The following is a 27,594-nucleotide window of genomic DNA, read 5'->3' on the forward strand; positions in this document are numbered from 1 at the left end:
TTCATCTGAAAATCACAGCAATTATTTCACAGCTATTTTGCTGTAGTTTATGCACATAAAAATTTTACTATGTAAGCAGTAGAACCATTATAAAAAATTAAGGCAAGAAAATTTGAGAAGAACTTGTAAACAAAACACAGAATATCCAGCTTTATTTAGCTTTCAGCTTAGCTCAAGAATTTCATGCTGCTTTTCTTCAGACAGAACGGATGTTTTTACCCTCTGCTGGATGACTCAGAGTATATTGCTTAGTCCAGTCAATTCCACTGGGCTTGAATATGCCAAAGCACCTGCACTGAAAAAGGTCAGCAATATTCTGGAAACATCCTTGACTGGAAATAAGAGAGACATACATACCAATTAATAATAATGAAATGGAAGACAAAGTAAAAAAGCTAAATGCACTAAAGAAAAAGCATTTTAAGCACAGAGACCCAGAAAAATAAAAATATTTCCCTCTTATCTATTCTGTGTGTGTGTGTGTGTGTGTGTGTGTGTGTGTGTGTGTGTGTGTGTGTGTGTGTGTGTGTGTGTGTGTGTGTGTGTGTGTGTGTGTGTGTGTGTGTGTGTGTGTGTTACTTAATAGAACAGAGATTTTGCCCATAAGCATTTCTGTTAGAATAGAAATCTTGAATACCTCATTTCTTATGCTAGCTGCAATTATGTCACTATTCACCAATTAAAAATATTAGTGTTGAATAGAAGAACCCTCTTCTATGTTTAGGTGTAATATGAGCTACAAACATTCCACAAAAAAGAGAGTAAGTATATTTTTACCATATACCATACCCTAGAGTTTAATATGTTTTCCTGATTTCCAGTATGTTTGCCTAGTCCTTCCTGGTGATAGTCAGAACATCCATGGTGCTGCTTTAACCTTTACACATGGGGAAAAATCCCTGAGGGAAAGTCTGTCAGCTGGCCAAATTCCATCCTAGTTGTCTAAGTCATGTAAAAGGCATGTTTAGCAAACACCTAGAAAATCATCTTTTTCCCATGGGCACACAGATTAAAGACATTCATCCCATTTCCTTAAAATACCTTCCTACCAAAAATACTTACTTGTATGGAGTTCTCCTGAGTGAAAAAGGCTGTTTAGAAGACTTGCTCTGTATTATGAGGTTTGTTCGCTCATATGAGGTCAAGCCCAGACATACAATCTTAGGAAAGGGAAGAAAAATATTTTATTGAATGATGAAATTGCAGTCAAAATACTAGAGATCTTAAAAGATACTAATTTTAGATTGGATTTTTCATATTTATCAAATCATGAAACTATACTGTAAGACCTGCTTACAAAATAAGTATGCCATAAAGACTCCGAGAGGGACCAAGGAGTTGGTGCTATTAATGCCAGCACTAAAAAATCATCCTTGTTCTCTATACCCAGCCATTTGCAGATATAAAGGTCAACACACAGGTCAAGATCATGGATTCTTTCACTAAATACAATGGGCACATTTACATGTGATGCTAACGTAATGTAGCACTGACAGGCAAAAAACATGACGCCATGGCTATGTCACTGTAGGGATGTGCTTCCTCGGTATAATGTTGCTATGGCAACATAGCAGCTAAAAATAACTGCACCATGCAGACAGCACAGTAAGGGCTGTTACTGAGCTGTCATTTAGTTCTTCCAAAAGGAAGTACCTTATGATGGTGCAGTAACAATAGTGTCATAGGGGCACATGCAGATGCACCCAGTGAGAAGGAAAATATCATTACAAACACTGAAGCCATCATCCCCTGGTATACTGACAATGTGTTAAAATGCACTGGCCAAAGTGCAGAGGACAAAGTTTCAGCCTTCACTTTTAAATCTCCGCAACAGCATTTGCTACCTCCTACGTCAAATCACATAATGTGAAATGTAATGCATTATTTCCTATACTTGTTTACTATTTTTTCTGTTCTATAATTTTACATGGTAGGTTACACACAATAGTATGTCAGGCTGGGCAATTTCAGTAAATAGTGGTAAAAGACAGTAGGGAACATGTGAACAACGTATCACTTGTGAAAAAACAGGGAGTTGATTGCAAATGTTCTAGCCATTACTCTGATTTTTACCATGTTCAAAAACATTGAACCCACATTAATCTATTTTGAAACAAACAAAGAAAAATCAGTGGGACTTCTGACAAAACCAAAGACTGTAAAAAATGTATTAGCCCAATGAATTGCTTTTATACCCAACTAAATGACCCTAATTCTCTTGAAATTGGTAAATAAGCGTTTACTTTAGATGACAAGTACCATCTTGAAACAATTTTGCATGTGTAGCTAAGTTATCTGGGAAAAAATGCAGTTTAAAATGTGATACTTATCAGGGTAAAACCAGTCATACATTTTTTATTTTTATAATGAGACTTAATATGAATTAATGATGCACTGCTCTGCTGTAGCATAGTTTTCAGTTCAACATTTATTACACCCTGGGCAGAATAATCAATCATATAAATACTTTTAGACAATGACACCAGTTATCTCACTTATGTACTTTCTGTCTATAAAGTCTTTATTTCTTAATATTTTCCCATAACAAATGTGCCCCCCCCCAATTGGTACTATTTACAGCTGTATTCAGCAATAAAAAGTTTGATTTGGAGAATCCCTTCTAACTTGCATATATGAAGGGCAGCTGCAAAAATACAGTGAAACCAAAGGTACTGTCCTGGGATTTAAGTTGTACATCTTTGGTACTGACAGGCCAAGGAAGTTCTTGGAAAGTCCTCAGGAAAAAAACAGATTTGAAAACCCTCAAAAAAGCACATAAGACAAAACAAAAGGTACCTGATAAAGCTGAATGATTAGTAACAATGAAGCCCATGAAGTATAAGAACACACTAGTGCAAAGATGTACAAAACCCATGGAGAACAAGATACTATTTGTGTGAAGTAAGTCCAAGCTCCATCTTGCTGGTAAGTTGTTGCACAATGTTCTGACCAGTCTAAGAATAAGTAAAGTTAGTACATTGAAGATTAATGTATTAAACTGTATTAAAATATATGTATTATGAAATACTAATAAATACTATCTAATAACAGAGTAAGGAATGATACACCATGCAGTCTTACATAAAAGCTCTAGAGACAAGATTTGTAGCAGTTACAAAACCAATACATATGTGTCTGACTGCATGGAATCATTAACGGACATTAATGCAATCCTACCCATTTAACAAATTACATCTAAAATTAGAAATTACAGGAAATTAATGGGTTTACTACTAGGGGTGCACCGATACAGATTTTTGGGGCCGATACTGATAGCCAATTTTTGAGGCATATTGGCCGATACCGATCTGATTTCTAATACAGCTGCATGCAGCTGGTAAGTCTGTTGAGGTGGAATGGAAGGGGGTGGGAAGGGATGTGGGGGAGCAGATCAAGGCCCCTGCAGTGAGAGAGGGAGTGCAGCTGGGCTGGGGTAGGTGCTGCCCAGTTGGGGTGGGGCAGGGTGTGGGAAGCGGCTCTTGCTGCTGTGGGAGCTGCTGGATGAGTAGATGAGCTGCCAAATGAGTTGAGCACAGCAGCAGGAACCACCTCCCCCCCATGCCCTCCAGAGGAGTCATAGCTCCATCCCACGCCCCCTCCCCCCAGATGGGCAGCACCTACCCCTGCCCCAGCCCCACACCCTCTTCACCATGGGGGCCTTGATTTGCCCCTCAGGCCCCTCCCCTTACATCACTACAGACTTATCAGCTGCACGCAGCTCTCCACGCTGCCGGCTGTGCTCCTCACTGCCTACATACTGCGCTGCACCTGCTTGCATGCACGGGACATTTTTCAGCCAAATTATCAGTCACATCAGGCCAATTTCCGACATAGACTATTTTCTTTATTTTGGTGCTGATCCAATATTGGACTGATGTATTGGTGCACCTCTATTTATCACACACTGTGTAGACATATTATTCATACACATTATAGTGGTGTGGTCCACTTATGCAAAATACCTTCTGCCAATCTGACCTAAAACATATGTAAGATGGAGTTTTTGTGTGATTAATACATTTAGAACAGACAACAAAGATTTGTCTGACAGAAAGGGTTGAGTAGACTCTTGTTGTGTTCTTATTTATATCGTGTATTTTTAATTCATGGACTGGACATATTTTAGAGCCTTTTATAAAATGGTATAAAGTTACTGAAAGGCAGTACTACTTCACTGGGGCATTTTTTCTTAAAATGTTGCTTCATGGTTATTTGTGACTTTAAAAAACACTGTTAAAAAGGTACCCCAGTTTGTGACAGTCACCTTTTTGTTTGGATTATAAATCCAAAGGAATAAACATCAACGTCACCAGTGCCAAAAAGGCAAGTAATGTTTCACTTAGGTCAAAGAGGTAAAGTTGGATCGTATTATGTTTTTTAAATAAAAAGATCTAAAATAAAGCAAAATGCAGGATATGAGTTCAAGATAATGCCCCATTTCTTACACTTACTTCACTTAATGTTAAAATACTCATATCAATATGAATATCAGACAGGACACAACAAAGGTAAATTCTTTGTTCTGACTTTTGTTTTAACTTAATATTAGTATTGATTCATCCTCAAAAAAATCACTTCATAAGGGCTTTCTGCACTAAGAAATACCATCTAATCACAGTAGCACTTCGAAGTGCAGAGGAGCTGAATTACGAATGTTGGATATACAAACCCTAAACTGAAGCAGTGAACAATATCAATCAAATCCCAAACTACAGTGCAATCTCACTATTATGAGTCCCTATGGGACAGGAAAAAAGTTTGTTAAAAGAGGTTGATCACTGGAGTAGAATTAGGCAATCTGCTGTATCATAATAATGAAATAAAAGCAGTTCTTGCTGTTGGGATTGTTAAAAGGGGTTTATTATAAAATCAGGATCATCATAAATCAGGCTATGCTGCAACATGTCAGAAAGTAGACATGACATTTTTTGAGAGCAACAGTTTAAAGTAATTGATCTGTCCCCTCTTTTATATTATCACTAAAGTTTTAAAAACAGTCTTGGTAAGAATCTTTAACACAGACATTTCCAATTAACTGTAAGATCAATAAAATCTTTCTAGTAGTATACTTATGACCACATTTTCTGCTGCAGACAAAGAGTGCTTCTAATCCAATAGAATCTATGTACACTTATTCTTTTCCCCTTCGGTTTTCAAATTTTGAGTCTAGTAAAACCTACACTTCTTTCTGAGGTCACATTTAAAAAAAAAACCAAAACAAGGATTTCTACAGCAATACTTCTGAAGCATGCTATTTTTGGCTCACAATTAATCGTAGATATACATTCAATCAAGAGGTTGATTGTGGTCTCAGATGTACTAGTATCTTTGGAAAAGTTGCAGTGATTGCTCTTATATAACCAAGATTATGACCAAAGCATAAAATAACTAACTGCTAGATATGAAATGCTGGAGAATACAGAAAATGTAACAAGTCCTTGAAAATTACAATAAAAATAAAATGCATAAATACATACAGAGAAGGGTTCCATATAACATCCAGGTGCCTACCATAGCCAGGAAAAATAGAAACAAGATGAAATAATAATGGTTTCCAACACCTGTTTGAGACAAAAAAAAAAGACTTTCATTCTGCATCTTACCAGCATTAGTATTTTCCCCAAATTTAACAGGGATAGAAATACCATGAACTTCAAGTGTAAGAGTCACTGTGCTCAGTATATCTGACAAATCTGCTTTAACATTTTTCTCAACTTGCTTAAGCTAGTCACCCTAATTAAGTCATTGAAACTGCGTATGATATTGTTGACGAGGACTGGATCTACTACTTGGAGTCTGACATAAGCAAACACAGTTCTTTTAACTGGGTGAAAATCACTTATGTATCCCCAGTTCTGTTCTAGCTCATAATAATCTCCTTGGGATGATAGTTAACCTGCACTACTACTACTATTTCTGTTCTGCAGCATTATGAACACACATGTGAAAACACACAGGCTGTATTTTGGGCTTTGTAACTAATATAATTATTTTTCTTTAAATATTATAAAAAATGTTCACTTCTTTGAAACTTCACATCAGAATTAATTCAATCTTATAAGTAACTTGTAGACGTCCCAGAGCAAAAGATTTTAAGCATTTAAATTTCCCATTTGTACGTAAAATCATGGCTTTAAAGGTTATCCTCCATAGCAATATTATTTGTCACAGTTCTAGCCAGTGTGGTTCCCCATTAATTATAGTGTTTGGAAACCCTTGTGAGCTCAACAAACTTTAAGCTCCCTCAATGACTTCATTTCAGAGTATCCTTCAAAGAAGGACAGTATACAGTCCTCATGGGGACCAACCTCTTTGTGCTTCAACTGCAGATGATAACTAAATTGTGGCATTACATAGTCTATCGGTGTTTAATAAACATCCTGCAGCTCTTTCTATGCAAGGTATATTCTAAGCATGTTAAAACAAACTCACCTACACATTGGCCAGTCCATAGACAATGCTGGTCATATCTAGCTACGCATGCGTTGCAAATAAGGCAGTGCATGGATCTCAAAGGCTTTTTTATCTAGGTAAGGGTACAAGAGAAAAATACAATAACATACAGAAAACATAGAAACATTCACTGTCACTAAATTTCTGGCTCCTTTCAAAAACAAACAAACAAACAAAAAAAAACCTTGAAAAAAAAAAAGGATGAAATTATCTCTCGTTATAGAATAAGTTTTGCAACATTACATAAAGGACACAGTTATGCTTTAAGAAAAAACAAAACCAAAAAAACCCACAACACACAAAAAAAATAGATCTATATCAGTTTACAGGACCTGTAATTAAGGTTAAGGAACCAGAACCTGCATCCCTCATTCATGAGAAGTAATATTGAAGTCACACAGTAAAGGTAATGGTGGGGAGGGCACATGTAGACTTCAGGAAATTATGCACATAATACAGGGTGTATGAAAAAGGAGCAGAACTTAAACATGCAACATAACCTAGCTTTTATTAAAAAGAAATCATCAAAACTTCACTTACAAGACATGATGTGCAAAATGTTCTGAAGTCCAAGCAGCCAGCTTCTGCAAGAGTAACAATACTCTGAAAGACAAGTTATTTTACAATTGCATTTATCTAATGATTTTTCAGGGGCATAAGGATGGTTAGTCTGTTAATAAATACATTGAAGATGAAGAGTATTTCTAAGCACCAAACAACTTTGTTACTGAAAATATGCAGCCAGAACTTTAATGTTTGCTTGCTTCTTACATTTGATAGAGGACAGGCTTATAGAAAGGAACAACAGACAGAGACCTATGTAGTCTTCCAAAATCACTCCCATCCATGCAACAAGCTATCTTTCTTTCTCTCTCTTTTTTTTTTTTTGCGGTTGTGGGGGAGTGTGGAGTGACATGTCCACAATAATTCAAATCATATAACATAGTTCAAAATCATACAAATAGTTCATACCCTACAGCATGGAGTAATACTCAAGCCAGTCTCATTTTCCATGAAGTACTGCTCACACGATCAGTAGTACTTCTGGACAAATAATAATTTATGTGGCAGCCCATACAATTAACATGAGTGATCATTAAGTGAAAAGCTGGAAGTTCCCTGTTAATTGATGGCCACCTCTTGCTCTAAATACTATTTGGTAAGGCTGCCCTAATACTTTTCCCAGTTTTCCAAAACATACAATAGGAAATCACGATACTGCATGATAACCAGAACCTCAAAGTCACCCAAGCATTATGAGTAGATGCATAAACATGCATAACAAAATTACAAACAATGCCACATGACACAATGAATCATGGCTGGCGGACCAAATTCTATGCTAATTTTTACTACAGACAAGTTCAGTGATATTTTATAGTAGGCAGGCTTGTATACAATTTGGCTCTCTCAACTTTTAGACAGACAACATACATGAGAAGAAAATTGGGAGGAATGTTTAAAAAGCAACAACTGAAACTTTACAGTGTATGAAAACATGGACAAGCATGAGTTGCAATTTCAGGTACTAAAAGTTAAAATGATTATAAAGAGTTAAAGTAAAAACATATCACTGTTGACTGTTTTTGAACAAAAACAAATAGAAAGGATAAATGAGCAAAAATGCATTGTATTATGTAGCATTTTTATGAAGGTAAAAATACCTTTTTTCTTTCTTCTTCTGAAGCCTTTATGAATCCAGGATCAGTTTTCCAAGTTTTGTAGAAGTAATAGAGAAAACCAAATATGCTGAGGACAAAAAACCACTGAAAAACTGTGTCTATTAAATGTACAGTTCAAGTTAAGGAATATACTTTTTGTATCAAGTATTACAAAAAAAATATTAATATAAAACTTTAAACTTGCATTACTTAACTGTAGTTTTACAAATTATGACACTGAATGAAAAACAGATGGATTTTATTCTTAGTAGTAGTGTATTCTTTGTATTCCACAGCATGTCACTTAGCTATTGTGCCCAATACAGTTCTAGATATGTATCTTTTCATCATCAGTAGACATATGTTTACTTAAAGATCAAAGTTCTCAATTTCCACTTCTGATCCTGGACAATATAAACCTCTAGTATAATTTGGTGTGTTTTTCTCCCCAGTGGCTGACTAAAATAATAGTAATATTATCAGGTAAATATAAGATTATACAACATATATAGACAGGTATACAGAGTGAAGGTACAGTATTGCTTACATATAGATATTCACTCCACTATTTTCTTGTACATAAAGCCTGACATCTATCAGAATACTTACACAATTAGTACAAACTTTTTACACTCTGGTATTGTAAGCATTTGTTAACAGTTTGAAAAAAAACAAGAAACAAAAAAAGCAGCATCTGAAAACAAACTAAGTTAGGACTGGAATCTTTCAGTGTTTCAGAATCATTTAATACTTATACTTCAAAGGCCTTTTTTTGTAAATTGGAAATAACTGACATAATCTATAACTAAAATCAAATGACAAAATATCAGTTCTGTGTATTCCAAATGTTATCTTATCCATATCTCAAACCAAGTGTAAGTTATAATAAAAATAAAGGTTCTTGCGATTTCAACATAAACCAGTATGATGGTACCTTTCTCTATGAATACTAGTAATACTGTGCATGCGTTTCTGCTGTTTTGAAGATCTCAGGGAGCAAATCTATGGACTAAGTTTGTGGACAAAGTCTATGGGCAGTTACAGAAAGGAAATATGTGCAAACATAGTGAAGTGGGGAGAAAAAAAAAAAGGTAATGACCTACTTGCTCATATTGTTTCAAGGAATACTTGGGGCTTCTTGAGTTTGTTTTGTTCAAAGTTTCTAAAACGTGGAAAAAACTGCCCAGTTCAAGGTCTTAATTTTTTTCAGTCTGGAAACAAAAAAGGAGCTCAGTGATATTTTATAAACCACTGAAAGATATATTTTTTAAATGAAACCAAAACCCTAAACTCCATATTTACACACTGCAATAACAAATAATTTACTTATGATTGAAACAAATATATGCATGAACTTCCAACTGGAATATCTCCAGGCAATTCACAGAAATTAATCCTGATAACTGTATTAAGGAAATCTCATTAGAAACAATACAAAAGAAAATGCCACTTAAGGGATGAAGTAATTGAAAATGAAATGCTACTTAGTGTAGGAATACTTCAATGCTGATTTAATACAAAAATTATTTTCAATTACAAATATCTCCCTAACACCTTTTTTGAAAGATCCATTTATAAAATGAAAAAGTAAAGCACTCTGTAGCAACAAAGCAGCGACGGGCAAATGAGTGCAACATTTGTATATCAGTTTATACACGTCAATCAATCCACTGCCTTCTCAAAGCATTTTAAGTATCATTATGGAGAAGTCTGTAGTTAGTGTACAACACAGAACATGCACTTCAACCCTAAACATACATGAAGATAGGAAACCTGCCTGGTTTTTAAAAAGCTACAACCACAGCATGTTATTTGTTGAATTAACCTCATTTCAGGAGCGGGAAGCATTACACATTTTTATTTTTAGAGTCAAGAATTTATTGGACCAATGGCATGACTGGGATAGACTTGGACACGTTTTTGAATGTACTATATTCTTGTTTGGGCCCTGAAACAATGAACTGCTTAAACCTGTGCCTGCCACTGCTCAGCATGACCAGAATAGGAAAGGTTAAGCACTTATCCTGCTGACATTTGCTTATTATCCATCCTATGGATTTCCAAGGGATAACTCCTAGGCACAGTCCTTCAAAAACCTTATGCTTATTTTACTTGTGCTAGTGTTGGAGTGAAGTTGTAGTCCTAATGGTCCGGGCAACAAGTGAGGGGCAAGGATATTTTCAGTTTCATAGTTTGTAGGGTCGTAAGGGACTTGAGCAGATCATCTAGTCCGACCCCCTGCCATGGCAGGAAAGAATACTGGGGTGAAACGACCCCAGCAAGGTGATTGTCTAGCCTTGTCTTAAAGACCCCCAGGGTAGGAGCCAGCACCACTTCTCTTGGAAGTTGGTTCTAGATCCTAGCAGGGTGATATCTTTTACAGGGCCAACTGCAAGGCTGAGAGAGATTTTAGATAAGCTTTTGAGCACAAAGTACTCTTTTTTTAGGTCACCTCCTCAGGGCATAGTGTATTCCTAAGAAAAGGTCACTCAAAGAAGAGTACTTTGTGCATAAAAGCTAGTCTAAAATCTCTCTTGATCATGCAGGCCGTCCAATAAAATATCATCCCACCAAAAATATCCTTGCTTCTCACCTGTTTCATTTGACATTTCACAGGAAATCATTCTACTTCTCTTTGCATAAAGGATATCAGGCAGGAACCAGACAAACCAGGTCGTGGACATCCAAAATATGGAACTTAGCATAAATATTGCTGGTAAGTGTTTTAGGTTCTTGAACCCCAGGAAGCGCCTGAAAGAAAATATTAAAAGGTATGCTTCTATTATAGGAAAATATATTTTTCTAATGATAATATACAATTCTCTTCTAAGCTACTGAAGAATCATTAAAAAACTTGACGCAGGCACATACTGAGCACTTCCTCACATGCTCTGTGGCAGGGGTGGGGCATACTTTAATTAGCATGCCTCCAACAGCTGCTTTAATTAAAGCATCACAGTTTCTCACATATCAATATTCCTGCACTTCAAAATGGTGGCAGGGGCACTTGAACTATAGCTCATTGAATGAGGTTTAATTCAAGTGTCCCTGCTGCCATTCTGAAGTGCAGAGATGCTAATACATGAGATGTGGGAGGCTGCTGGAGGACAGTAATTGCCATGCTCCAGCAGACTCGATTAATCTATTAATTGAGTCTGCTCCAATGCACTGCAATGACAGCACAGGAGCAGCCTCTGCACTTGTGTACAGACATCCACTGAGCTTCCATTTAAAATGAATTTGAAACTGCAGCTCAAAAAGACACTGTGGCCAAGCACACTGGTACATAACCACAATGATGTTCTATGATGGCAGGCTCTGTTCCATTCTAATGCGTGATGTCAAAATTAGGTTGGTTATTTTTATTGATGATGAATGTAACATTGTGTCAAGAAAATACAGATTGTACACAAGGGCAGTACCAGCATCATTTCAACAAACACTAGCTATAAGGCAAGTGACCTATAAGCTGGAAAATAATTTTGGCTGGGGCTGTGGAAGGAGTTCTGAGGGATCTTCTATTGGTGGTCTGAAAGCATAGAGGGAAAAAGTTAGGCTAATTTGCATGTCCAAAAATATCAACAGATGAGGTAGGCATCATGAAGCAAGAACTCAGCCTGTGGTAGATTAGATCCTCAACAGTATTTTAATTTTAATGTAATTAAAATGTTCTGCTTCAATTTAAATATATTTAAAGACTTTTTCTGTAACATTTATGGTAAATAATGTTTTGAAAGGTATACCTTTCTTAACTTCTTTAATCATTCTGATAAAGAATTTTGATAAACATAAGGAAATTAGTTATTTTTAACCAGTTAACTTAAAAGCTAAACATGAACCTGTGAGGCGCTCTCAAGAGAATAGTGTACAAGATATATATATAAAAGCATTTGCAATATAAATATAGGCACAGAAAAGGTAAATGCACAAACCTTACAAACAGAGTCATCGCCAAAAACAGAATGACAAGCAGACTTCCCTTCAAAAGCCATGAATCAGAATTTAAGTCCAGGATATATCCTACAGCCCACACCAGTGTCAAGCAAGACACCAACATCAGGTATACCTATCAAAGGTGATTATTGTAGTGATAATGTATATAACATACTGTATTAAACAAAATGCCAAACAATGTAAAACAACAAAAATAATTTCAACAAATTATTGTGAGATCCAAAGTGGAAATACAATTCTCTGAGGAGATAACCACCATACTGCATTCTGTACCAAAGTTTCTTTCTCTAACAGCAGTCTCTTTCTTAAACATAATCAGGAACAGTATTAGGAAATACATGACTTAACTTCTTAAGTAAACTGTTCATCAGCTGAAATACGTTACTACTTCCAGTGGTTTCTCTTAAAATAACTGTATATCACCAGAAATGTGACTCTACTATTTTTCTTATGAATACCGGCTACACATAAAACAAATAAAAAGGATCTCTCCAGCTCCTTACCAACAACATCAGTGAAAAATGGCCAAAAATCTTCCTTGAAGAAAGATAACAGAATTTCAACAAAATTTAACTCCACACTGTTCATTTCAGTGAAATGTGAATACAAACTTCTGAAACCATTTTTACAGAAACTGAATAAAGACTCTACAAAATCATTTGAGTTTTCTTCAGTGTGCAGTGATTTAAGTCTTCTTTTAGTTCAGCAGCTCACTAAAAATAAGGGTGCCTATAGATATGCTTGTTTGCCTTCTAAATTAAAACACGTCAGAGCAGACTATTAATTGAGTCTGCCCTGCATTCTACTTAGAACACTCCAGCGTCACCTCATCATCACATGTATTAAGCCCTTGCACATTTTAAAATGGCCAAGGGGGATGCTTTATCCAAACCTCGTTGAATGAGCTTCAGATAACGCAACCCATGGCTGTTTTGAAATGCACAGGGCCTAAATACACATATTAATTAGAGCGGCTTTCAGGGGACTGCTTTCATTAAAACTGCCCCCACCCCCAAACATACGTCTAGGCAGCCTAAGAGCCTGACTCCAGGAAGTCCAACATTCACTTGCTATGTAAATCTGTTTATCTGAAAAATATTTACATACTGGCACAACAAGTCCTGGAGAACAAGTCTTATTAGAAATAAGAGTGCAGAACCATTATACAAGTATTCAGACAAGGAAGTGACCAACACTACTAAGGAAAGCTCCTTAAAAGCAGCCTTATGCTCCCAGGGGGCACGTCTACATGTGTGAGTTAATGCGCAGCAGCCTATTTTACTGTGCATTATAGTGTCACATAAAAAACTGCAATCACACTAATGCGCAGGAAAATAGCCTACTTCACATTAAGTGTCACTTTAAAAATGCGCACTTTCGGTACTACACATTAGGGCAACCTAATGCAAATTTATTTAGTACCTCATATTGGAGGTACTAAATTTAATATGCATTAGGAAAAGTGTATTAATGAACATGTAGACACACCCAGGGAATAGGAAAGTCTGACTCCTTCAAGGACTCTTGCTGAATGCCTAGACTGCTAAGGCCCACTCAACAAGCATTTGTCATTTAAAAACTTAGGCCTCAGTGCCTAACATATGCCCAGCATCGGACCCATCTATTAAAAAATATCCGCTGTTATCTGTATATCACAAATCGGTTCCGTATGACTATACCTCATATTTTTCTAATGTCCTGAGTAATCTGGACTTTGTTTTGGTTCTCATTTTTTCTTCTTGAGTTAGCATATGGATAATTAAGTGATTCTGAGTCTGATGAGCAAGGTCAAGTGGTGTCTCTCCCTTAAAGAAAAAACAATATTATTTTTCTTAATATGTGTGTATTTAAATAACTGTCTTGAGAAAAGAGAAGCAAAGAAAAGAATAATTTATTAATACATTATTTTAGAGCTGATTTGTTTTGCCAATATTATTACAGAAGTACAACATGACTACGTCAATCACAGTTTCTCCTAGCTGTACATACTATTTTTCAGTGCTAACAAATCTGAATGAGAAGCTATACACTGAAATACCAAAGAAATACCATAACTTGAAGTTCTGGCAAAGTCAGATGTACAAAGTATGAGAGTGCCAAACAGAAAAGGCCAGGTAAGTGAAGTATAAAAAGGACAGTATTCTAGGACTCTTATATGATAATAAAAGATGAAATAGCTTGATCTATGGATCTTAATAACCACATAACATGCACAAATATTCAGTCTCAAAATTTATGCTTTGCAACATTTACTAAACTTACATGTCAATGCTAATTTAAACAAGCATTATGACCAAGATTTTCAGAAGTGACTAGTGATTTCTGGTCTCCATCTTGGGACATCTTGAAGGGATTGGGTTTTGTAACAGGGGATCCTTGCTCTGTTACTAGGAGAACAAAACTTGCAAAGGCCCTTAGAAGTAGTATCTTTGTGGCCTGAGGGGGTAATTATTCAGGAAAAGGAAGTACAGTAGGGAAGCTGGACAAGAATGCCACCAGAGAGAAGCCCCCAGGAGGCAAACAGCAAAAAGGGAAAGAAAGACAGAGCACCTGCAATCACCACCAGCCCTGCCACAGGTGAACTGAACCTAAGCAGAGTCTCCAGCCCAGCTGGCAGGACTGAAGGGACTAATGAAAAATCCCTGTGCTCAGGCCAAGCAATAGGACTGGCTAGCTAAAAGGGGAGAGATTTACTTGTATAAGAGGCTGGTTCTCAGGTTAATAAGGTCATCCTACCCCTGGCTGGGGAAGGATGAGGTATTCTTTGGCAGGCTGCTTTAGTGTGTGGCATCAAGGTAAAGTAAGCCCTGGCATGCAAGGGTGAAAAAGTCTCTTTCAATTTCTGAGCTGACCTAGAATGTGGATGATCTGCATTTGTACAGTTCTCTTGCTTTGTGAGTACTTGGCTGAGCTGTGCATTTTTTCCCTTGTGGTCAGGTTAGTAACAACTGGAAGACTGGGAGCCTCTCTGAGAGGAGGCTAGGAGGCTGTGTTGTGAGTGCCTTAAACTATGGAGAGGTTCTGTCCCATCCTAAAGCTAGAGGGACAGCAGTAGGGGAATGAGCACTGGGAGGGCACAGTGAGGCCAAGAAGCCAGAGAGAAGAGAATGGGCATTGTGAGGGCTGGGGAGGCTGAGAGACCAAGAGGGTTTAACCCCTGTGAGGCCAGAGAAGCAGAAGTTAGCTTGGCAAGAGCCCACTAGACAGAACAGATGTGTGGGGCCAGGGTACCTAGATGGAACTTAAGTTGTGGTTTAAAGCCCCAGCAGGGCAGCTGCTGCTGAGAATCCAAGGCCAGAATAAGGGGGCCTGGGCTAAAACCAAAGCAAACAGCCCAAACCCCACAGGACTGATGCCTAGACAGATGAGACCTACTGAGCCAGGCAGCTCTAAGATTACAGCAGACTGACACCCATGAGACATGGCTGCAGCTATGGGGGATGCTGCAATTAAAACCCTAAGGCAACTTAACATCAGTTGGGCCAGTTTAACACCAGTAGCTCAGATTAGTTAAGCCCGCTAAAATTTTGCAATATTAATAAAGTAAGCTTGAATCAAGGCACCACAGTAAAAATACCATTCCAGGGCTCTGGATGCCTCCTACAGGACTATTTATTACATCCAGGTGTGGCAGGAAAGACATCAGGTGGTGGTATAGAGAAGCTGGAGTGAGGCAGGCTAGGCCAGCTACTAAGGGCACTGCTTCTGCCCCCCAGGACTAGGCCTGTCACAAGTTCACAGATGTTCAGAACTTTCTGAAGCCAAGTCCCTTTAAGAGTCTCGCTAAGTATACAGAAACCACTAGCCACTCTTGAAAATACTGGCCTAGCTACCTAACCTCAACAGCACTCCTGTACAATAAGTAACATCATCCACAAATGATCAATACGGAAACAAAGGCAGAAATCCTAATCCTGCAGGCCTGCCTGCAGTAAAAGTACATGGATACTCACTGAAGTAACACAGCAAAAATGTGTGCATCCAAACTGTAACACAAGAAGTTCCCATCTCAATTCTAGAAAAACTAAGCAAGAATGCCAGTACTGATGTCTATATGCCATTCTGCCTTCTATTAAAAAGGACATCAAAGTTTTAATGGTTTTCAACAGCAGAGGACAAAGCCTTAGGATTAACTTCCCATGACTGCACCACATAGAATGAAGTGTAACGGGGAAAAATTAAAACTGTACCTTGACATTTTTTATGTCTATGCTAGTTCCAGCCTCTAAGAGCAAATCTATAGCATCAACATTTCCTGCTATAACCGCCCAATGCAGTGCAGTATTCCTCTGGACTTTGTCTACAGCATTGAGAGAAGGATTAAACTGTAGAAGAAATCTCGTAGGTTCTGGTCTAGGAGAAAAAGAAAAACAAACACAAGTTACAAATCAACTGGGGGGGGCGAAAAAAGGGGAAGATATTTTTTCCCAAAAAAATCTTTAAAAAACTGAACACCACAACAGCAACATTGTGTTTCCATCATCATTTTATAGATGGGTGGAGAAAGACAGCCTGGTGAGGCTGCTCAGCAGTACATACTCTGTCAGCAGTAGAGCACAGATTTTAGTTTAGAACTGCTCAGTGCTTATTTCTGTATACTGTGCTGCCTCACTGTTGGTAAGCTAATGAGTTATGAGTGTAGTTTATAACTGTACCTTATGAACTGTGCACTAAGGTTCTAGTTTTTCTTTTCTCTACCCACGTTACTTACTGGGGTTCATGCAGATGGCTTAAAGCTGCTATTAGTATCTGAAAACCAGCTGGCTGCAACATCAATGCACTCACACCAATACTTAGTACTTTCCCTACAGAAGGGAACTGGTTCCTTCCTTGTTTACTACAACCAACCTCACTCATTAATCTGTGAAATTTGGCATCTGCAGATGTACTAGAACTGGTACATTTACTTGTTATTTTAAAGGTACATTTTCATGAAAATTAGCCCCATGCCTTACATGGAAGCAGACAGGCTAATAATTATTTTAGTAATACCTGACACGTACCCAATTATTTTGAATGCTGATAGCATAAGAGGTGTCTGTCCGTTGACATCTGTTGAATCTACACTCTAGGCATAAAAAGATATATTCCGATTACTCAAGGGTTCAGGAAATAAAGATATCCTGTCAGACTCTCAGATGGTGGAAATAACCCTAAGAGAGTTAGAAGTGAGATCATTTACATGAGCTGAGAATCTACCACTCCGGTTAGCAGGAATCTCTTTGCTCTTTCCTAGTTCCTTTCAGCACATGCCAGTAGATTCAACAGGGATAATTTAAGACAAGGCTGTCCAACTGATGGTCCATAAGATGCATGTGGCATGTGAGGAGTTAATATCTTACCCAGCCATGGCTCCCCCCCATCACTTCAGTTGCAATGGCAGTCTGAGCACCAGGGCTCTGTCCTCCTCCCATTGCTGCTATATTTCTGCCTTTGCCCCAGGAGGTGAAGCACTACAACAGCATGAGGACCTGAGGGTCAGTAAGGGGTGACACTGGGGTGGGGCTGTGCACTGCAGCAGGGGGGTGCAGAGTGGGGTGGGGAAGGAAGGATGGTGCTTGCAGCTATGGGAGAGAGCCCAGGGAGTGTTTATATGGCACACCTGGGATGTGGCCCCACAGGGCTTAGAACTTGGACAGCCCTGATTTAAAAGAACAGTCTTGATTTAGCCCTTTAGTCTTTCTAGATACTGCTGTTAATTAGAAACAGTCTTGCTTCTTCCTCCACATATACAGGTGGGTCAACTAAAACTACTAGTTCCTACTACTTGTGATTTTTATTTCACATTTTATTTCGCATATGTAAATACATTACAAGACAGACTGAGTCCAAGGGAAATTTTTACCTCAATGAACTAAATGGGAAAAGCTTTATACTTATGTTCTGACATACACTATCTACAGCTACTCTAGAGGTAATAATTATTATTCTGTTATAATGGGCTCTAGGATAGTGTGAATTATTTTCATTAGATTTTAAAATCTTAAAACAAAGCATTTTTTGAGAAGACAAAGACCCTGATGCTGCAAGCTGTCACCTACATGCATGCTTTTATTCAAATAATATTATTAAGGGTGAATCAAAGTAACAACATACTGTCAGGTCTACAATCTAAGTTTTCCAGGCAGTCAAGGTATCACTGCTAAGCTCATTGGTATACACTATATTTAGCTGACTCTAATATGAGGTTCCCCTCCTCCGCTGTTTAACATGGGTGAAAGGGGGTGGAGAAAGCCCTCTTCTTAAAACAGTATGAGTGGGGAAGGGCACATGGCTGCTGTGGCTTGGGCAGCTCCAACCTGGGGATGGAGCTGAAGCCACAGTCACACTGCCTGCAATCCTACCCCAACCCCACTACTCTGCACCCCACCATCTCCCCCCTGCAGCCTTTGCTCTCTTGCCTGTCCCTCTCTTTCCCCTTCACCTTTACTGTGTGCTGGCAGGCTCCAGTCATGCTGCATCCTGGGGCACTGAGTACAGCCCCAGCCCAGCCCCACAGTAGTAGCACACAGCCTGCATGGTTGCTATGGGGGCTGGGCTGGAGGCCCTGAAGCTAAAACAGGGATGGAACCTCCTGGCCTGGAGCAAGGTTGTGGGGGAGGGGCAGGAGCAGAAGCGGCAGGGGGGTAGGTACATGTAAGGGGAAAACTTGACCTTCCCATGCCCCATACTTTTGCCCCCTGCCTAGGGCTAGGGGGTAGATTAAAGACAACCCCCAATAATTGGACTTTACACTTGGAAACTTATAACAAATTTTATACATTTTCCATGTACAGAATCTAATTATTGTGGGGGTTGTCTTAAATTCAGGGTTGTCTTAGATTTGAGTAAATATGGTAGTTATCCAAAAAGAGTTCTACTTGGCACATATTCTACAGTCTTGCTGTTGCCCTTAAATTGAGCATGCCACAGATACCAGAGGCATGACTGAATATATGGCTTTGGAAAATACTGAAAGATAGAGGCTCAGTTGAACCATTTTTAACAGAGGTATCAAACTCATTTAGGCTCATGAAACAGATGAATCGTATGAAGCAGAGGCTGATATAGGGGGAACAGAGGCTGTGCAGGGAGCAGGACCCTGCATGTGGGTCTCAGACTAGCTAGAACAGGTACCACACGCAGCAGAGACTTGGAGCTGCCAGAGTGGGTGCCAGGTGCAGCATGATTGCTGCTCTGGCTGGACTGCACTGATTGCAATGCCCATTTCAGCAGCTCCAGGATCTGCTCCGTCTCCAGTTTAGGTGTATTGCGGGGGGGGCCCTGTGTGGGTCTGACCAGAGGCAGCACTGCGAGCTGGATGGCAGGGCTCCAGAGGCTGGATCCAGCCTGTATGTTTGACATCCCTGAGTTAAAAACTTTCACTAATGATCAATACTTGCTTGAGTTAGAATACAGCAGGGGTGGGCAAAGTCTGGCCCATGGGCCAGATCCAGTCAGTAGTGGACTCAATTTCCAAGTGGCCCCTGCCTGTGTAACTGGGGCTGCTTTTCATGGAGACCCTAGCAGCAGCTGTGCTGTGATAGTGCAGGTCCTGGGGTTCGGTGGAGGAGGAAACCAGCCCCAGCAGCAGTGTTAACCCCTTCCTGGTGTGGGTGCTGTCCTGCGCTGTGGGCAAGAGCAAGCCAGGCTCAGCTACTGCAACTTGTGTTGCCCCCTCCACCCAAGTCCACCTCTCCCTGCTAGCAGGGTACATGGTAGGGTGCAGAGCTGCTCTGGAGCCTGCCTGGGATCTGCCACCATGACAATGAGGAGTTCAGAGCCAGGGTGGAGTTGAGATCTGCAGCCTGCATGCCTTGGGCAGGGGCATGTAGGCACCAGACTGCAGCTCTGCCCTCGCTCTGGACCACGCTGTCACCGCCATAAGATGCCATCTGGGCTCCGGGAGCAGCTCTACCCTGCCAGTACTGCCCCAGCCATGTGGGTAGGCCTCCTTGGAAATGGAATCTGGCTACCAGCTAGATCCACCATTTTGCCCACCCCTGGAATACAGTATTTCATTCTTAAATTAATGTGTGATGCCAAGTTATGTTTTCAGCAATTGAGTTTTTAAAGACCAAGTATAATTGATGTAGTACTCAGAACTGCAAAATGCTGTACAGGATTATTTAATACCTTTGATTTCAACAGATATAAACAGGAAGTTTTAAAACAAACAAACAAGAAAAGTTATTAAGCAGCTAAAATTAGATCATAACTTGTTCAAGGCAAGCCTGACATTTTCATTTAAAAACAAAACAACAGACATCAGCTACAAAAATAAATACATGTGTATGTATAATATATAATTAGTAGATAGAAGCCCTGCTCTTATTCAAAGCAGCATGTCCTACCATAGTTCCTGCTCAATTCTGTCCTGTTTCTGCTTTTCTTTTTTGCTCTTCTGTATCTGCATGTGTGTGCACATGCATGCACACACACGAGGATATGCAGTGTGCACAGTAAATAGAAAACTTACCTGCCCTTTCGATATGAGATAAGCTATTATAGGCATATGCTGAAAGAGCACTGCTAAATGAATGCTACTGAATCCTTCTCCATCAATGAGGCTGGGATCTGCTCCACATTTTAACAACAGTATGACCATAGATAAGTGACCTTGTCTGTAAAGAGATATGAAATCGTTGTTAGAAACCTTTAATAAGTACAGATGGTTATGAATGCATTTTTTACAAATTTATATTAAAATCATCTTTGAAATGATTAACCATCAAATAACTTGGAAAACCTTGGAGTGAGCCTGAGGTTCATAAAGTGAACCTTCATCATTTTAACTTTGACTATATTCTAAAAGTACACTTAACTAAGGAACAAACTTAACTTTTGGGGAGAAGTCTGAAATGTCTCCTAAGAATTTACTTTGCTGGAGGTATAGGAACCAGCATTTTCATTTCTACTGTTATCTTTGTAAAATACACAAATAAACCTCCACTGTTTAATTCAATGATCTGTATATCTCTGTTTTTAAAAATTAATTAATATTGCATTGTCATTAACATACTTGTTGCATCTATGGAAAATTTAAGTTTGGGAATTTAAAGCAGATTCCTATATGGGAGGGCAGAGTTGAGGACAAACATACACATGAAAGCTACCATCCTATTTGTATCTCCATAAAACAAATATAAATACTAACTAAATTTAAGATTTCACAGACATTAGGGCTGCTAGCATCTATACAAAAATGCACCAACAAATTAACTTTTAGTAGCACCTTACCTAATGGCCCAATGAAGCGGAGTGGAATTTAAATCTCCACCTAGCTGATCCACTACTGAACCTTTGGAAATATAAAACCTGTATAATAGCAATAAAATAAGACAAATGAGAAGAGAGGGAAAAACAAGAGAAAAGACTGTTCTAGTAGTTACTTTTTTTGTTATAAAGATACTTTCACATGGAAGATGCATAGTTAGGAATATTTTACTATAATGAGACCAACTGGCGGCTACAGGAATGGTGCTTCGAGGAGGGCTTTGGCTTCCTCAGCCATGACCGGCACATCATGACAAGAGACATGCTAGGATGGGATGGGCTCCACCTTTCCCCTAAAGGTAAGCATGTGTTCTCTTCTAGGTTGGCAGACCTCCTCCGGCGGGCTTTAAACTAGGCTCACTGGGGAAAGGGGAAGATGAGGGCGGAGGAAACATCAGACTGCCAGACCAAACAGCACCCACAACTACAGCCCAGCCCAGACCAACGAGCGAAGTGAATACACAGGTAAGAGATAGGGGCCAGGGTAACACTGGGGCTAGGGGGTTGGTACACACACCCACAGAAGGCCTCAAATGCCTCTACACAAACGCTCGTAGTATGGGTAACAAGCAGGAGGAACTCACCCTCCTGCTGGATGACACCAGCCCGGACATAGTGGGGATCACTGAAACGTGGTGGGACGCAACGCATGATTGGGTGGTGAATGTCAAGGGCTATAGGCTGTACAGGAGGGATGGGATAGGAAAGAGAGGTGGGGGCGTGGCACTCTATATTAAGGAGGAATACACATCCTCGTCAATTAGCAAGGAGTCAGGAGAGGGGCACTCTGATGTGCTTTGGGTTAGAGTACAAGGCAGTCGAGGGGAAAGAGACTTAACGGTGGGAGTCTACTACAGACCTCCCAACCAGGGAGAAGAGCTTGACCAGGAATTCTTGGGTCAGCTCACAGAGGTAGTGAAGGCTAAGGATGTGGTAGTCATGGGGGACCTGAACTTCCCAGACATCTGCTGGGAAGAACGGTCAGCCAGGTCTGAACGCTCACGTAGGTTCTTGGCCAGAGTGCAGGACCTCCATCTAACCCAGGAGGTGCACAGCCCCACCAGGGGAGATGCCTTGTTGGACCTAGTGCTGGCCACGGGTGATGACCTGGTGAGGGGGCTGCGGGTGCTCGACCACCTGGGCAACAGCGATCATCGCCTGCTGGAATTCACCATCCAGCGCAAGGTGGCAAAGGCATGCAGTAAGGCAGCGGCCCTAGATTTTAGGAGGGCAAACTTCAACGAGCTAAGGAGGATAGCTGGAGAAGCGCTGAGGTCCCGGAGGGGAGGGGAGCCAGGTGTCCAAGGAGAGTGGTCATTCCTTAAGGAGACAATCCTCCAAGCCCAAAGGAAGGTAATCCCAACGAGGATCAAAGGGAGCAGGAGAGCACATAAGCCTCCGTGGCTCAACCAAAAGCATCCGGGAATGTCTCCTTGCTAAAAAGGAGGCTTACACCCAATGGAAAGAAGGGGTCATCACCAGGCAGGACTATTCTGTAGTTGCTCGGGGATGTAGGGGGGTAGTTAGGAAGGCCAAGGCAGAGATGGAACTGGGACTAGCTTCCCAGGTTAAGGACAATAAGAAGTCCTTTTTTAAATACATAGGGGGTAAAAAGAAGGTCCCGGGTAAGGTGGGGCCCTTGCAGGACACGATGGGAAACTTGGTCGTCACACCAGATGGCAAAGCTAACATGTTCAACAATTTCTTCACCTCCGTCTTCCTAAGTAGGGACCAGAACAGCCACCCCCCTGCTGGGCCCCCCTTGGGCCCTGGGGGAGGCACACCTGGGCCATGGGTTAGTGAGGATTTAGTTAGGGAGCTTCTGGAGGGGTTGGATGTATTCAAGTCAGCCGGCCCAGATGATCTCCACCCTAGAGTTCTAAAGGAACTGGCCAAGGTAACTGCAAGTCCCCTGGCATGGCTTTACGAGCACACGTGGTGCTTTGGTGAGGTACCGGAGGACTAGAAGAAGGCCAACGTGGTCCCCATCTTCAAAAAAGGCAGGAAGGAGGACCTGGGAAACTATAGGCTGGTTAGTCTTACCTCGATCCTAGGCAAGCTGTTTGAGAAAATTATGCTGGCACACATCCAGGAGGGGCCAGCAGGGGACTGCATGCTTAGGGGCAACCAACACAGGTTCATCAGTGGCAGGTCTTGTCAGACCAACCTGGTGGCCTTTTACGATCAGATCACCAGATCATTAGATGCAGGGGTAGCAGTGGATATAGTCTTCCTGGACTTCCAGAAGGCTTTCGACACTGTCTCTCACCCCGTTCTCATTAAGAAACCGGGGGGCTGTGGTGAAGACACCCACACAGTCAAATGGGTCGCCAACTGGCTGGAGGGCCGCACCCAGAGGGTGGTAGTGGATGGGTCCTTCTCAACCTGGAAGGACGTGGGCAGTGGGCTTCCGCAGGGCTCGGTCCTCGGGCCCGCGCTGTTCAACATCTTCATCAGTGATTTGGACGAGGGGGTAAAAAGCACCCTGTTGAAATTTGCTGATAACACTAAGATGTGGGGGTACGTGGGCACACTAGAAGGAAGCAACAGGCTACAATCAGACCTAGACAGGTTACAGGGGTGGGTGGACGAGAATAGGATGGGTTTCAACACAGACAAGTGCAAGGTGATGCACCTTGGGAGGAATAACCGGCACCACACCTACAGGTTAGGGAACTCCCCTCTTGTCAGCACGGAGGCGGAAAAGGATCTGGGGGTCATCATTGACTCCAAGATGAACATGGGCTGGCAATGTGGAGAGGCAGTTAGGAAGGCCAACTGCACCTTGTCATGCATCCACAGATGCATCTCGAGCAGGTCCAAAGAGGTGATCCTCCCCCTCTATGCGGCACTGGTCAGGCTGCAGCTGGAGTACTGTGTCCAGTTCTGGGCGCCACACTTCAAGAGGGATGTCGACAGCATGGAGGGGGTCCAGAGGAGGGCCACTCGTATGATCAGGGCAGGTCCTATGAGGAGAGGCTACGGGACCTGAACCTGTTCAGCCTCCAAAAGAGAAGGCTGAGGGGGGATCTCGTGTCCTGTTATAAACTAGTCAGGGGGGATCAGCAGGCATTGGGGGAGTCACTGTTCCCCCGAGCACCGCCAGGAGTGACCAGGAATAACGGTCACAAGCTGGCAGAGGGTAGGTTTAGGTTAGATATCAGGAGGCGCTACTTCACGGTCAGGGCGGCTAGGGTCTGGAACCAACTTCCAAGAGGAAGTTAGATGAACATCTTGCTGGGGTCGAACTAGATGATCTGCTCAGGTCCCTTCTGACCCTAGAAACTATGAAACTATGAATACAATTTTGAGAAGGTGCCAAATTAAAAAATATGGTAACTACTAAAGCATTTCTAGTGTTAAGAATTATACTAGTGACATTTGCATGTCATGTAAATTCAGTTCTAATCTAACTAGCTCTCCAAATTATAAATCTGCTTCCATGGAAACAATTATTGAACTAGTCTCTGTTCACTCCTATGTAAAGAATATGGACCTGCTAAATATATTTACTAAGTGAGACTATGTATCATATGAGCAGATTCCTACACTTGTAGGGAGCCTCAGCTAAACTCAATTGCAGTCCACCTGCAACATCAGGTACTTTGCAATACCAAAAGGAAAGACATAAATATTCAAATCCCACTCAACATATTAGACTGCTAATACCCTCCAGTCCCACAGATTCAGCAGGATTAGTACCCAAGATATGAAATCCATATTCGAACCTGCACACTACTGTTTGATTTTACTGTTTAAAGAGATGTGGTTCCAACTACCCCCTCTTTCCTTGCTACTCCAGGGAAGTACCTTGAGGTCCAAGAAAGTAGGATACTGCAGATGGAATTTCTCTGAAGACACTTATTTAAAAAGCTGGCCATGGCCATTTTTGGTGTAATTACAATCTGTGGTCAGAACCACACTAGATCTCATGCACTGCATGAATTCTCATTTTGAAAATGTAAAAAGTAGTAGTATACTCATGCAGAGGTATAACCTAAGTACACTGAATGTAGAAAGGTCAGTGTAATTTTATACTTTTGTTCCCAAACAGTATAGTTTGTTTTCACTTTGTTCTGCAAAATGTTAATAAATGAGAAAATCAACGTGCAGAAGAAAAAATTGTTTGCCCTTCACCTTAACCCCCCATACACAGGTTTATATTCACAAAAACAACATAACTTACTTTACAAGATCCAATCTGTTGTTTATTGCTGCCCAGTGAAGAAGAGTCACATTTTCTTTGTCTGGCTGTCGGACATCAAACCCTGCTTCTACCAATTCCTTGCACCGCTCCAATATTCCGTATCTCAAGTAGGAAAAAATATTTCAGTTATGGATGAATTCTTAAATACTTCTCTCCTATTCGTATTCTCTCTTGAGTAAGTGATGCTTTCTAAAAAAAAAAAGTCACAGAGGTCCTAATCCAACAGCTCTTACCCAAGCAAAATTCCCTACTGGATTTAGTGAAAGTTTTTCTTGGGTAAGGATGGACATTAGGATAAATGGAAACTTAGTTAAACCATCTTAAATTAGATGATCCATCAGTTTTACCACTAGTGAAACCAACCTGGGTAAGTGCCAGCTATCTGCAGCTTGTTTGTGACTTAAAAAAACCCAAACAAACTGCTACCTATCATTTTTATAGGGTTACCTTTCAGGCTTTATTTTGTAAGATGGAATAAAAAAAAAAGAGAGAGTCAAGTCTTCAGTGGCTTTAAAACATTTTTCTTTATGAAGAAATAAAAAATTAAATCTGAACAGCCTTCACAAATGCCACTATATTTTCTGGACTTACTGGGTAGCTTTAACAATATCACAGGTACTATAGTCCTCTACCAGCGGAGCTGCTTCTGGTGGCTTTGTTATATTTTTATCTGCATGGATGCTGTGCCAGTTGTGTATGTGAGGTCGGTGAGGGCCATGGCTGTGAATCTGACACTCCTGGTGAAAAACACAAATGTTTGCTCGTTAACATGAATTCAGAAGAGCCCCTCTGGCTTTTGTGCCCCCTGGGAAGCCACCTAGAGCAGGGACGGATGCCCAGCCTTTCCACCCTACCAGCCGGAAGGGTGGTGCCAAGTCTGTCCCTGGGCTGGATCCAACATCCAAGGCAATGCTGCGGGGTCGGGGGGAAGGGTCCGGTCCCAATGAGGCGGTGCAGCAATAGCTTGACCAGCCTTGATCTAGCTCCGGGGTAGCAGGGGTGCGGCTGAGGGGTCCAGGGCCCATTTGGTGGCACGGGGCTTGGCGATATAGCCGTGAGGAGAGGGGCTGTGGTATCATTCCCACTCTTCCCACCACCAGAGTTCCCAAGGCGGTGGGATTCCTCGCCCCTGACAGGCCTTAACGCCGACACGGCAGCCGCTGGCACTGACTCGGCGCGGAGCCCCCCTGTAGCCGAGCCCCCCGCGGCCTCCGCACTGCGCACAGCCCGCCGCGGCGCGGCCAGGCCCGGCCCAGCGGGCCGCCCGCGCCCCCGCACAAGTGGGGGCGGGGGTCCCTCCGCCCCGTACAGCGCCGGGCAGGGGGCACGGGCTGGGTCCCGGGGGGAGGCTGCAGCTCACCGCCGCGCCGGCCCGCTCCATGGTGGCTAGGCGACGCACCGCCTGCTGCTTCCCGGTGACCGATGCCCGACCCGGCCCCTTCCCCTTCCGCCTCCGCCTCCGCGCCAGGCCAGTCCTCGCTCCGCCTCACAGCCCCGGGCAGGCCGCCGCCGCCCAGCACGGCCGGCCACACGCGTCACGGCCCCCAACAGGGACACGCACGTGTCGCAGCCTCCACGCACACACAAACACACCCATCACAGATCCCAAGCAAGACTAACACGCACCCACGCGTTACAACCTCCGAGCAAGGGTACATACATGTATCACTGTCACAGCCTCCCGAGCAAGGCTATACGAGCACACACGCCCGACATTGCCCCGAAACAGGCTACACACACACACACCCCCATCACAACCCCCAAGCAAGGCTGCATGCACGTACATACCCACCATGCCCCTGAAGCAAATCTCTACATACGCCCAGACACGCTGCCCCTGAGCAAGGCTGTATGCACACACACACCTGTCATTGCCCCCGAATAAGGCTACACATACACACGCACACCCATCACAGCCCCAAGCAAGGCTGCATGCACACACACACATCTGTCATTGCCCCCGAATAAGACTACACACACACGCGCATGCACACCCATCAGCACCAAGCAAGGCTACGCACACACCCATCACAGCCCCGAGCAAGAGTGTATGCACACATACCC

At 41.6% G+C, this 27,594-nt stretch overlaps 1 protein-coding gene across 2 annotated transcripts; it reads right to left on the bottom strand.

Moving 5' to 3' along the window:
* Positions 1-135: 135 nt before the first annotated feature.
* On the bottom strand, positions 136-27,027 carry ZDHHC13 (zDHHC palmitoyltransferase 13). Of its 2 annotated transcripts, none has more exons than XM_090032875.1 (17): positions 26,891-27,027; positions 26,122-26,267; positions 25,510-25,632; positions 21,288-21,365; positions 20,527-20,671; positions 17,072-17,136; positions 16,259-16,421; positions 13,748-13,873; positions 12,047-12,180; positions 10,763-10,865; positions 8,118-8,240; positions 6,994-7,056; positions 6,433-6,526; positions 5,478-5,561; positions 2,797-2,954; positions 1,063-1,160; positions 136-332 (listed from the first exon to the last, which is right to left on the bottom strand). In XM_090032875.1, the coding sequence occupies exons 1-17, from the start codon at positions 26,909-26,911 to the stop codon at positions 197-199; spliced, it is 1,860 nt and encodes a 619-aa protein (XP_089889001.1). In that variant the 5' UTR covers positions 26,912-27,027; the 3' UTR covers positions 136-196. The 2 variants fall into 2 exon arrangements, with proteins under 2 accessions (XP_089889001.1, XP_089889002.1); XM_090032876.1 differs by having other exon boundaries at positions 26,930-26,948.
* Positions 27,028-27,594: the final 567 nt, after the last annotated feature.

Source organism: Crocodylus siamensis, chromosome 2, assembly GCF_052110815.1.
Source record: "Crocodylus siamensis isolate JL-2025a chromosome 2, ASM5211081v1, whole genome shotgun sequence".
Lineage (NCBI taxonomy): Eukaryota > Metazoa > Chordata > Crocodylia > Crocodylidae > Crocodylus > Crocodylus siamensis.

Coding starts and splice junctions, on each gene's coding strand:
- ZDHHC13 (XM_090032875.1), bottom strand. CDS start 26,911: ATGGAGCGGGCCGGCGCGGCG. Junction 26,268..26,890: donor TGGAGCGGGCCGGCGCGGCG/GTGAGCTGCAGC, acceptor GTTTTTCACCAG/GAGTGTCAGATTCACAGCCA. Junction 8,241..10,762: donor TTGTCTGGTTCCTGCCTGAT/ATCCTTTATGCA, acceptor TGAACTGTACAT/TTAATAGACACAGTTTTTCA.